Source organism: Dicentrarchus labrax, unplaced genomic scaffold, assembly GCF_905237075.1.
Source record: "Dicentrarchus labrax unplaced genomic scaffold, dlabrax2021, whole genome shotgun sequence".
Classification (NCBI taxonomy): domain Eukaryota; kingdom Metazoa; phylum Chordata; class Actinopteri; family Moronidae; genus Dicentrarchus; species Dicentrarchus labrax.
Genome location: NW_026136722.1, coordinates 5,855,087 through 5,868,402, shown reverse-complemented (window position 1 = coordinate 5,868,402; position 13,316 = coordinate 5,855,087). Strand labels below are relative to the sequence as shown.

Below are 13,316 nucleotides of genomic sequence, written 5' to 3'. Positions count from 1 at the left end.
AACAGTTGAATGTTACAGTTAAAAGTATCTATTCAAAATGATAATACAATAATAATGGACGTGGCATTTCAACATCCTTCTCTTCACATATAGTCCTGTGCAATTCGCTCAACTATTCTTTGCAACTAGGAATATACAATATGCAATACCCAGCTGTTGTGTTTCATATTGTTACTACTACATAAGTATCAGCATTACCAACCAATATTTTACTGCTTTCATTGACTGTCAGCTATCAACAAATATGGCGCTATGCCACAATATTTCCACAAAACTTAATAAACATGCAGGAAACGTAGCACTACACACACAACTAACAACTTTATCACATACTGCTTACTTACCAAGATGGAGTTTTAGCGGACGGCTTCTTCTTTTATTACATTCTGTGTTGTTTAGTTAGCTTTTAGATACATTAGGTTTGACTAGGACCCAGATCAGATGAGAATGGATGAAATTCGGGGCAGGGGAGTTGGGGTGGCCATGCTCAAGTGGACACTATTCTCAGTCAGAATGATATGAAGCACACAGTTGACACATGGAACTTAATGCACACGTAAAGGGTATGTTACATCATATGTCATTTTAAACGTTATTTTTTTGTTATTTTTATCAGATAGTCCTCCTGCAGTGACAACTACACACTCTATCATCTGTTTTAAAACGGGTGGAATGACATCAACATTATAGTGCAATAGACAAGTGAAAACAGATCAATAATACAAAAAACAACAAATTCTAAAAATTAATAAAAGCAGGAATTAGCCTACGTAAGTGATTTGATATGAATATTTTCACAGATTTAGAGAATTAAAACTATAGATCTGTATCTATATACCACGTAAATGAATTGATCATTGAATTAAAGGTTATGACATACACCTGATCAAACAGGCAAGACTTTACCAAACTATCATGCTGATCCCCCTCTGCCATGTAATAACCCACATTCATCACAGCAATACCACATACTCACCTACAGAGAAGGTGCACACAAAGCTTTTATGCAATAACGTGAACACCTTGAGCACACAATATATACAAACAAGTTCACAAGAATATTGTGTATGTCATGCAAGAGCCATCTTAACAGCCAAATTGGTACTGATTCATAGTAGCCTTAGAAAAATGTTGTTTATTAGTGCACTCTCCCGCACTCTTGTCTTGAAATTTGCTCACAAGATAGAGTTAAAAACACGCAAGATTTCTCAACACGGGCAAAATGTAACCATCTCCCCTGTCACAAACATGCAGCTGTTCACTGCAGAGATTAGTGGTTGATTTGATGTTGCACTTGCTGTTGTAATAGAAAGTCAGAAAAGCTAAGTACTTATGTGCAGTTGAAGTTTCTGGATAATAAAATAAGTAGCATATATAACTAAACAGAAAACAAACTGTAGTGAACGAGGAAATGCAATAATGACTTCATGTTTATTTCAGATATTTTTTATACAATACCAGAAAATTACACAATGAATAATAGTGGAAATAGCTTAAGTAGAAACTCATATACTTATATACATATTTGTCATCCCCCAACCATGATAACAATGACAACAATAAAATAAGATGCAATGACTAAAGGCTGTATTTCTCCTCTCTGTCTTCTGTTCTGTCATCATTTCATTAGCATTAGCCTGTCCGTTCTTCAGGCTTGTCCATGTCCTCGGAGATTGATGGCACATCTTTCTGTTGAAATACATTTTAATTTTCTTTTAATACATCATTAAAATAGGGGATGAAATGCATGCAGCATTACATGAATCCAGCAAGGCATTTGAAAGAAAACTTTCTACAGATCAGTGAAACAAAAGCCTTTTGTATGTCGCAGTGTTGCAGTCTTGATAGCCATAGGAAGACTAAAAACACAAAAGAAAATAATTCTACACATTTTACAATCATTGGAGTGGTTCCTAGTGATAAAACTCACCACAGATCCTCCTTCTCTGTGCTCTTTGAAAGAACAGGTCAGCCATTTCACGTATTCCTCTCGAACCTAGAAGATACAGTGAATAATACCTTGTTAACAGTTATTTGTTTATGCTACCAAAAAAGAAGACTACAGTTGTTATTGCTGTCATTGTTTGTAGTAGTGCTCTGTAACTTAAAAACATATCGGGGGGCAGATTAACAAGAGATCAGTCATCTGCACAAAGAGTTTACCTCCTTATTGAGCACACAGTGGACGATGAAGAGGAAGGTGCCCTGCTGGGAGTTCAGAATTATAAACAGGACCTGAAAGAACAGATTCGTCTGGTACAGTCCCAGAATCCAGGTACAGCCCAGTATGACAAACTGGGCCACGATCTTGAACACAATCAACCTGCAAAAAATGAGAATTTATTAAGTTTTAACTTGATAATGAATAACATACAGTATTATTTTATGACCCATTTATTATGCTTACATCTGGAGTATATAAGTGTATATAAATTTAAGTTAAAATATCAAATTGTGTATTTGGATTAGGGAACCAAATACATTCCATTTCAAACATTTCATTTTTATGCGAAGACAATCTTGAACAATCCTGGTTCATACCTGGTGTCTTTGGATTGAGAAACGTCACTTTTCATGTTGGCCAAGGTTGGTCTCAGACTCCATAGAGTTGCACAGAACAAAATCCAGTTAAGCTTAAAGAAACAAAAGACACAGAGGAGCCCATAGACCATTTTCACAGCTAGAAGGCAGAACTTGCATTGTACTGTGATGTTTTTCCCATTTTCTACTCTAAACACAAATAAGTGAAAGCATTTTTTTCACACTAAAGGCCATGATAATGAATTGGAAACTGTAAGATAAATTAGTGTTTCCTTAGAGATTGATGTGGAGTGGTGTTGAGAGACTCATGAAGACTTGTATATGGTAGTATATTGTTATTTATGTTACAGTGTATTTTAAAATTGTAATCCTGTCACTCTGTTACATATAATCTGTTACTTCCCAAGCCTAGACCAAGATCCACTGAAAGGGAGGAAATCTTGCAACAATTTCTTTAGGCTATCGAGCAAGTGTCTTGTTAGCTTGCTTGATAGCGAAACTGTATAAATAAGCCAATGAAGACTTTTTCAAACAGTTTACATTACTCTGTGCTCAGCAGCAATTATTTTATGTTTGTAACTGTGGAGGCAAATGACACTCAAAAGAGGAATTTACACTAATAATCTTCCCCACTGCACACATTTATCAACGGTTTGAAAAGACTACACCTCTTGACCTAACAATAAATATATTTTTCATTCATCAGTTTTTTTTTTTTTTGCAAATCATTATGCAGTGCCATGGCATATTTCACCTTCATTTGCATTAAGTTAAAACTTATAGCGGAGTGAGTCCCAATCCTGACTGAACATGCATTTTTGTTGTTTAGTTGAATATTGAATATTTTGAATAAAGTTTGTTTGTGTGTCTTGATTGCAGCAAAAAATCTAACAGCCAGCACCAGCACAGCACTGTGGCCTCATATCGTCTTCTCAATTATCATCTCAACCCATCTGACAGAGTCCTTGCTGTTAGCTCTACTTGCCAAACAGGTGAAAATGTTAGCAAGCAGCAGCAGCTAGCTCCAATCAGGTAACTGAAAGCAACCGTGACAATGATGATGATGATGGAGGTGGTGGAATATGTCAAATTTGTCGTGTTCAAACGTGTTGGACTATTTGGACATTTCATACAGGCTACAGTGGATTTATGTAATTTTTGCTGGATTGGATTTAAACTGACAGCTGCTGAATGAAAGCATCATTGGTAAATTGTTTCATATTCATTATTTGTGATGACACACTGGTGAAGATGCTGACAATCTGTCCAAATGTAGTTTGTTGCTGCTTGTGTTTTTGACCGCTGGGTCTAATTGGTTATTGTCTTAATGGCAGGATACACATTGCTTGCAGACTTGTATTTGTACTTGTTGTCATGTTTGGGTTAATCATGTGGCTGTGCTGTGTAGGCGATATGGCTGTGTTGCTGTATGGGCATCCACTATCACTGAATGTCAAATGCTGAATTCAGCTAGTTTAGTTGATCGATCTTTTTTAAAGTATTTTTTGGGGCTTTTATTGCCTTTATGATAGTGACAGCTGAAGACAGACAGGAAAGGGGGTCAGAGAGAGGGGATGACCCGCAGCAAAGGGCCACCAGTCGGATCCGAACCCTGGGCCGCTGCAACAAGGACTCAGCCTCGGTACATGGGTCGCCAGCTTTACCTACTGAGCCAACCACCCGCCCGATCTTACTTTTTTATCTTTTATCTGATCATTGTTTTGACACACCCTTTTAGAGGTTGTAATGTAGCTGTTAATTCTGTTATCTGCTATCACACAATCCTAAAATTGAATATTTTTCTTTGTATTGCACCACATTCGTTAGTCTTCAGCAGGGCATTGAAAGAAAAAACTGATCCAATTTAATGTTAGAGAACACACCAGGCAGAGCTGATTGTATTTTCATCAAAATACATGGGATGCAATTGCTAATATCCAATATACTCACTCCAAGGACAGCAATCACAGGGCCTGTTAAAGCCCAGTTAAAATTGCGCTGTCTAGAGAGCCAGCACCTGCAACACACAAAATCAAACAAACAATCCTTTCAAGCTTGGTGCACGTAAGACATACAGTAGAAAATGAGTGCATTACTGTTTGTCTTACTCACACATCTCCTTCAGTAGCACCATATCCATCAGAATAAATCAAAGCAGAAGTACCCACAATCACAAATGGAACGCCGTAGCCAATCAGGTAGAGGAGTGGCCTGGGGAGGCCATCTCTCTGGATGACCTGCACTTTGGAGAGCCTTCGGACCAACAGGTAGAGCTGTAGCGCCTCCAGCAGCATCCACACAAAACTCGCAACAACTAAGAAGTGGAGAAGACCCGCCATGACAGTGCAGGCCAGCTGTGGAGACACATAAGAAGAGTTTTGACAGCAATAAAATGCTTCTGGAAACACCCTCAGCAAATAATCTTCAGCTGGCTTACATTCAGTAGCGGTTTTGGGCATGGGCAAAGCGGGCATTTTTTCATGACACATGGGGGGCGGTACGAGCACTTAAAAAAAAAAAATCCTGTGCACCGTGAAGCAGTTTTCTATCTGTTCTATCATATCACTGTGCGGGGAATTGGCAAATTGGTGCCCCCTACAGCTGCAAGCGCCCCTGCTTGCTGAGAAGGTGCTGTGCACAGAAGCTGTGTGAGAAGGAGAAGGGGGAGGGGGGCGGTGGACAGTTCACCTCTGGGTCTCCCTAATGGAACGGACAAGGGGGGGAACGGGGGATCCACTGTACGTAAGTCACACCTTGACTTTCTTCCAAATAACGCACATTACATTCATAATATAATAAATACAGGCCTATAGTTCATGCACATTTTTGTTTTTCTGAATTGTGTGAAATGGCTAACAAAAAGGGGGTCTCACCCAGGGTGTCATTCAAGATAGAACCGCCACTGCTTACATTTAATATATGTGTGAGATCTCCTAACAGGTATTTTTTTAAATAAGACAAAAATCTACACTGTAGTCTTACTGTACCTCTTCTTCAACATATCTGTCATTCCACAGTAGCAGCAGATGAGTTAAGGAGAGACTGAGGCACAGGTGAAGACGGGCTGTGTTGTTGATCTTGGGGTTCCAGCTACACAGGAGGAAGGTGAGGATGGCCAAACCAAAGAAGAATAGTCCGACTATCACACATATTCGGTTTAGCCACTCTAGGAATGGATCCTCTGGTGGAGGCTGAGAAGACACAACACAGAAGCAAACTCAAACTTTGATCTAGCTGACCTTGGATGTGGGAACCTGTATTAGTGAATGCACATTGACAAACAAATCTATAATACCTCCCCTATCTGCATGATGAGGGCAAATGTGGAGAGATGAGAGCAGCTGCACACTGTGTAGTTTTCATTGGTGAATGCAACCCAACATCCCTCTACTGACCAACGCATGGTCTTGGTCTTTTCTCCTCCCTTTTCACTTCCGTCTCCCATTCCTGTCTCTTCTGTTTTGTCCTCCCAGTACACACAGGTCACCAAACCAGATTCTGTTAATGTCTGATGAAACCATGAAAACAAAAATTTGTAGATATTTTGAAAGGTAGATAACTGTATGTTGTCTTTAAAAGTATTTATCTTAAAGAGTTGATTGATAGATAAATTAGGCAAAACCTTCTTGTGATGAATGGTAAAGTTGACGGGCTCGGTGAGGTTGGTATTGTTCATTGAGGGTAAGACTGCAGTGATGACATCAGAGTACATCTCTGTCCTGTTTTCTGTTTCAAAATATTGATGACTGAGAAGACTCTCCATCCCATTTAGTGTCATGAAGGCAGCTGCTGCAGAGCCTGGAAATGTCCACACAGTGGAGGAGATCAAAAACACTGTTTTCCATATGTGAATGTATATTTCGTACTGTGCACACAGATATTTATTTTCTCCAGTTACTGTGTGAAAGTCAACTTTCAAATTAACCTGCCCTATAAACACACAGTGATAACAGACATTTGAAGACTGTGCAGGGTGATTTATAGTCAAATTAATGAAACCAGTTGCAATGCAAAAAATAGGATGAAATATTTTTTGTATGATTCTTACGTAGTTCGTACAATACGTACTTTGATAATTGCCATCATCTTTGTCATCCTGGGCTTTTACTCACCATTGTTATTTTTGGCCAGACTTTCCAGGTTGATCTCCATGATGTTTCCTTTGGCTGAGAGAGAAGAGCTCTCTGCATTGTTGCTGCCAGGACCAATAGTTTCGAGACTTAAATCTAACACACAGATTAAACTTAGATTTGATATCCACGCAGCTGAAATACAGTATATTTCTATAGCCAACTAAGATGAACATCACTCACCCACTGTTGGACTCTTCACAGTCCTCTTGGTTTGGTTCTGACCTGGCTGCACCATTGCAGACACTAAACGGTCTGAGATGCCCAGGATCACACTGCCAGTCTCCCCATCTCCTTCACTACTCACCCTGATTGACCTGGCGCGTGGTCCAACACCTGACACTTCCTGCAAGAAGAGATATGTGAATAACTGACCTGCCTGATGCTGCAAACACAAAGTTGGATTAAAGCATCCTCAAAGGACTGCACAGTTACAGTGACACAGGTTATTTATGAAACAAATACCATAGATGCTGAGAAGCTGTTTGCCACAGTCTGTAGAAAAAGCACAAGAAAGAGAGAGAACAGGGAACAATTGTGTAAGTGCAGTTGCAGTGTCATACACACATACTATGACTTAAACTTAGACTGAAGTTGAATTAATTTCCAGATCATGTAGAACTAGATCTGCACACTTCAAGAAACGACTGTAACTAAGTGTTGGAGAACAGAACTCCTCATCTTCATGAAAGCCATGACAGTCTCATTCTACCCATATATAGAGCATGAGAGCGTCTAACCACTTATTAGGGCAGAGTCCAATACTGATAACATAACCCTCTGTATAGAGCATTATTTCAGCAATAATCAATCATGGGAATAAATATATTTTGTAATTTTAAAGGTTTCTTGAAGAGGACCACCCCTCTCTGTTTTCTACTCACTGGTTCTGGTAAGATGATGCCTGCATTGTCTTTCAGTTGTTGGTCCATATTGCCAAGAAAAGCTCTCTCTTTTGTCTGTCCCTGCAGCAAATACACAAATGTAACCTCATCTTCAACGTTAAAGATGGAGTATAGTTTGTAGTGTATTATATTCAAACTTTGACATATTTTGGCCAATAATAGCACCATAACATTTTCCACATCTGCCTACAAATACAAGTGTAGTGATTTAGTGAATCTGTGTGTTTTGTTTTCCTGTCTAATATCACTGTTACATTGGTTTATAAAATCGTTCTTTCCTTTACAGTGCTCCTTTGCTGGCAATATTTACCTCTGGTGGTTTTATCTCATCTAAAATCTTCTGAAGACCTGTTGAGTAGAAGGAAATTACAAGATAGCCATGTATGAGTCATTGAGTACATCAGTACATTACAGTGTACTTTATACTTTGACCAATTGCATCATAAGCTCACTTTTACAAAATGAGACCCCTAACGTCCACACAATTCCAGTTGAAGGGTAGAATCCATCAGGACAAGAACAATAGAAGGTCCCAGGTACATTAGTACAAACAGTTTGTCTACCACATATACCAGGTGTCTCACTGCACTCATCTGTATCTGTAGACAGAGAAAACACACACATTGTAGTAAAATATAGTAAAAGCAACAGTGACACTAGTAGTGAACACGTACACCTACCTGTGCATGGGTTAGAAACGCTGGCTATCACGCCTGGGTTGTTCAGCCGAAAACCAGGAAAGCAGGTGCAAATGTAAGATCCAATTGAATTTGTGCAGTTGGCATTAGGACCACAGACAGTAGCATCTTTGTCACACTCATCAACATCTGCCAAATACGTGATACACAAAAGAAACAAGAAACCAGACAGCTTTGTGTATGAGTCTTGCAATTAAACTTGCAGTTTTCCATCTGCTCCTAGATGCTGATAAACATCTTGGGTCTGAAAAACACCAATTAAAATACCAATACAGATGTTGGTCTCGCTGGGCTCTTCAGCTGGTTGAGTTGGTGTGTAACCAAGTTCACATTCACAGGTATGAGCTCCAGGTGTATTGGTGCAAACAGAGTCAGGGCCACAGACGGTGGAGTTGAAACACTCATCAATATCTGAGGAACAGTTAACACAATTATATTTAATAACTGTTACATTATAACTGCATTTGGTAATAGCTTAGAGAACATGAGAAGCTGGTCTTGATTTATCCTGTGATGTGTAACTTTACTGTAAACAGACCTTGGCAAACAGGTGTTGTGTCGGGTACAACCTGGTAGCCTGTATGGCATTCACATGCATAACTTCCTGGGTTGTTGAGACAGGTCCCATGATCACCACAGATATTGTCAAGACATTCATCAATATCTATGGAGAGCAAATGACAACAGACTCATATAAACCTGTGAACAAATTCCACAACCTGTTTAAACGTAACATAATTGTATCAAAGTGAGACAGAGATAGATTTTTTTTGGGGTACCTTTGCATGGGTTGGACTTTCCAAGTGGTAATTTTGGATCTGTTGCATTGAATCCATCCAGACAGGTACAGTAGTATGCTCCAATGGTGTTATTACAAGTGGAGTAAGAACCACAAATCCCTGCAGTCGTCTGGCACTCATCAATGTCTGATAGGATGTATGTAAACAAGATTTTAAGGGAGGTATACACTATTAAAACAAACTCTGTATACTTAAAGAGCACATGCTGGCCCTTGATGTTAGTTGGTTAAGCCTCTCGATGCTATAGATCCACAGTACTACAAATATCTTTATGTACTCGTCTTAAAAATCACAACATAACCACACATTATTTCACCAAGTTATGATGCTTGGTTATGCAATCTATTTCTTATTTTATGAAAAAAACCATGAAAGTCTCTGTTGCGTCTTTTGAGCACACATACATTATTGAGCTCAAATAAAGGAAAGCGTGTGTGACATGCGTTTTTAAGGCGTGTCGTTGGTGCAACGAGAGGAAACAATTTCAATATTTTTGAACGCAGCAATTCAACACAGGTCATGTGACAAGAATGAACCGATCACCTCCACAGGACAGGTAACAACATGCGGTTAAAAAGGCAATCAAACTGAAGGCTCTTTTTTTTCTATTCTCCACACAAATTGAGCAGTAAAGCTACATTATGGTGCTTGTAATCCATGTATCTTTGTTTTGACTTTGATTTAGTTTTTTTTTTAATTCTTATTTCTAAATTGGAGCAGGTTTTGGTTGCTTAGTAACGACAGGGGTGACAGTAGTGCAACCTCCCAAGTGTCTTTGGGTAAAAGTATGAGAGCAGCACAGCTGGCAGATCACCAGGTTAGCTGTTTCATTTGTTCAGTATTTAAAAATTGTTCTCCCACTGCAAAAAGCCTGGTGGTGGCTATGATTTCTACTATTATTATTTGGTGAATATCCACATTTTCTACCGTTCAGGTGAAACAAAATGTACTTACCTACACAACCATATGAATCTGGAGTGGGAAGGTGTGTAGGGGGGATTTCATAGCCAGGAACACAAGTACAGCCTCCTTCAGTTGAACACTCAGCAAGGGGTCCACAGGAGTCTGGCTTACACTCATAATGATCTAAACAGAGATAAAATATATATTATAATTAAATAATAAACAATAATTTACCAACCTATTAATTCCCTAGTTTTAAATGACATGAGCTAAAAGTCTTGTACTGGTCTGTTTATAGACTTGCCTAAAGCATTCAATACTGTTGGTCATTCATTACTCTCAAGATCACTTGTACTTGGTTATGATTCTGTTAGTTGGCGGTAGTTTGAAACTAATAGATTACAATTTGTAAAAATGGGTGATTCTTCAACAGGACTGAATTAGAAAAATATGTCTCAAGAACACTTGTACTTGGTTATGATTCTGTTAGTTGGCGGTAGTTTGAAACTAATAGATTACAATTTGTAAAAATGGGTGATTCTTCAACAGGACTGAATTAGAAAAATATGTTTCTTTCACAATTGCACATGGAATAATCTTTGAAAGGCCAGCTACTGCAGGTGTTCAGTGGCCTTATTTAATCTTTCATCTGCAATGTTTTACATCTCAACACCACAGTTTCCTTTCCTCAAAGTTAAATTAATAAATAGCCGAAAATAATGACCCAATTCCACAATCCAATAAAATATGTCATGCTCACTTTCCAAAGTAATTTCATCCGGTATTTCAATTGTGATATCTTAAAGTCTCCATTTAGGGAGTCTTTTCAATGTTCCTCATATTTTAGATATTTAAAAGATTTTCCTGTCTGTTTTTTTTATAATTTACTTTATGTTACCGACCCCTTTCTAGCCTTGTAATCTAATTTATCTGTATAATCTATTAGAGAAAAACAATGGCACTGATATTAATTGGGACATGACGATTTAAAAGCAGCAAAGAATTATGCATATATGGAAAGTCCTAAAAATGAAATGTGAATATGTAAATCTGACTGAAATGTCGCAAAAAAAACATATTTTATTCCAAACCTATATATAATTCCAACTGTTTATCATGTGTAAAACTAAATTTTTATAACGTGAGCCCTGATGGGTCATTTAATCTTTTAACGCTGTTATTGGTTTTTAAAGAAATCTTATATATAAATATATTTCATATTATAATTATTTCAACCATGATTTATATGATGACAGGGAAATTGAAAATATATTACTCACAAGTGACGTATCCCATAAGGTAAGACCATTTATGAGTTAATGGTTTGTACACATAGAATCCTCCAGGACAGAGAGCCACACTCACACTTGAAGGCAGGAAATAACAATAACCAAAATAACCAACATATGCGGTCCCTGTTACAGGGGTCACAGACTCTGTCGTTGGATATGCAAATGGTATAGAAATCATATATTGTGTGCCGCCGCGATATTTTGATAAACAGGATGTAATAACTCTGTCTCCACCAATGCCTGTGAAGCGCCACCAATGGTTAAGAAGTTTTGTATCATCATTAGGATAGACAGAGACAGACGTAGATCTAAAGTCTCGATTGCGCCATGGTTCAGTTATGTTGGTGTATCCATCACAAGAACCTGCAAAAAACGAGGAAATATTGGCAATAATGATGATTTAATGTTTATTTCACACATCAGCTTTTTTTGTGTTGTCTGTGAGTACTGTATGTAAATGGATATCAGTCGTACCAGGAGGAAAATCACAAGTGACAGGGATGATTAGTAAGCCTAGAAAAAGAGAAACAATGGAGAGTCAAAGAGAAGTTTTCAGTGCTTTGAAAAATATTTCTCTACATATTGAATAACACCATGTTCATTTTAAAGAAGAAATAATAATTTCTTGACAAATTTGACACATCCCATGTTAGACATTGAGATGTTCACACATTTAACCACATTTAGTCATTATATTTATTCAAGATCTCTTTAAATACCACTGACAAAATCAATTTAAATGTATTCATCATAATAATAACCACTATTTCATTGGAATAATTTGTCTTTTCTTTAATCTGAAATAAATCATATCATATTCATAGGGACTATGCTACCATCAATTAAGTTTGGAGATTGTCACACATTTGTACTAAAACATAAATTCACTTACCCAGAAGAAGTGAGGAGGCACAGTAGTTCATCGTGACATGTCAGATCTGCAGATCAGGTCTGACTGTCTAAAGTCTACATTGTAAAATTTGCAGTACCGAAATCAGATTTTTAAATGCTTGATCTTAATGCAAAAAACTATGCAAAGTCAGTGACACTTAATCTCAAAGGCCTCTTCAGCCGCAGGGCAACAGGAAAGTTAAGAGTAGAAAAGGGAAAGATGTAGTCAGTGCCAGGACTGCCATTTTGATACCACCATTTTATAAACCAGTATTTTAATATTGTCCATATGCTGTGCTGCAATGTGTTGTAAGTGTGCTGTGTGTGATGATTATGTCACATCTGTATTGTGTAAATCTACCCTTTGGCAAAAATGCACTTTTTTTACTAGAGACCACGGACATTAGTGCTTCGGACATTCAGTCTGTCCAAGTTCTTATTTCATACTAAACAGCTTCTGGGTATTGACCATCCAGTCACCTGAGACATATTCAATATAGGAGTTTTTCTTTTTCATTTGAAAGAGTTTTACTCCCTATGATGTTAAGGTTTAAAACTATGGCCAACAGTCGCTCAGTCCATGGGGACTCAAGGCCAGCACAAGTCCAGCACAAACCATGGCACTGAGTGTGGACTGGTAACTGAGATTTAAAATAAAAAGCACACGAATGAGAAAAATACATTACTCAAAGACCAGAAAGTAAACCAGACTTTATTATATAAGAAAGCCAGCCTAGAAATAGCAGAGAGGGAAGGAACTATTTTGTTTGGATTTATTATATTTTTTCTTAGTGGTGATGTCTGAGGGGCTTTCACACGTATTACAAACTACAAATGCAGACACCTCCAGGGGCGGTCACATTATGGGTGACCCTAGATGTGAAATGGTAGAGCAAATTTAGGCAAAACTCTACATACATAACATGAAAGGTGTTTTTTTGCTATTTTCCATGTGAGTGTGTAGCAGGCAGATGTGTACAGAGAATACAGAGCTAGCGTCTTTTAAGCTGAAATTAAATTGTGCAAGAAATGGTTTTGAAGCTGTTATTTTAAGGTAAAATTGTTGCATAATGTTGCTTTAAACATACACTGACCACTGTTGTCTGTCTGTGAGATATGACCTTAGCCAGGGGAGGGCAGTACCGGTGATGTTGAG

At 38.0% G+C, this 13,316-nt stretch overlaps 1 protein-coding gene across 2 annotated transcripts; it reads right to left on the bottom strand.

The window, feature by feature from the left end:
- Positions 1-1,465: 1,465 nt before the first annotated feature.
- Positions 1,466-12,231, bottom strand: LOC127356880 (adhesion G protein-coupled receptor E1-like). 2 transcript variants are annotated; one of them, XM_051388938.1, is made up of 23 exons: positions 12,162-12,231; positions 11,744-11,782; positions 11,258-11,632; positions 10,029-10,160; positions 9,054-9,200; positions 8,813-8,938; positions 8,542-8,685; positions 8,257-8,403; positions 8,029-8,175; positions 7,887-7,924; positions 7,556-7,636; positions 7,137-7,166; positions 6,855-7,017; positions 6,654-6,767; positions 6,164-6,339; positions 5,837-6,049; positions 5,529-5,732; positions 4,654-4,895; positions 4,492-4,558; positions 2,542-2,633; positions 2,164-2,323; positions 1,931-1,996; positions 1,466-1,689 (listed from the first exon to the last, which is right to left on the bottom strand). In XM_051388938.1, the coding sequence occupies exons 1-23, from the start codon at positions 12,190-12,192 to the stop codon at positions 1,633-1,635; spliced, it is 2,991 nt and encodes a 996-aa protein (XP_051244898.1). In that variant the 5' UTR covers positions 12,193-12,231; the 3' UTR covers positions 1,466-1,632. The 2 variants fall into 2 exon arrangements, with proteins under 2 accessions (XP_051244898.1, XP_051244899.1); XM_051388939.1 differs by lacking the exon at positions 2,542-2,633 and having other exon boundaries at positions 2,164-2,208.
- Between the last annotated feature and the right edge of the window lie 1,085 nt (positions 12,232-13,316).

Excerpts from the sequence above, each read along its gene's own strand:
- LOC127356880 (XM_051388938.1), bottom strand. The coding sequence starts at position 12,192 with ATGAACTACTGTGCCTCCTCACTTCTTCTGG. Across the intron at positions 6,340-6,653 it reads TCTGGCCAAAAATAACAATG|GCTCTGCAGCAGCTGCCTTC; the intron begins GTGAGTAAAAGC and ends GGACATTTCCAG. Across the intron at positions 2,324-2,541 it reads TCTCAATCCAAAGACACCAG|GTTGATTGTGTTCAAGATCG; the intron begins GTATGAACCAGG and ends CATTTTTTGCAG.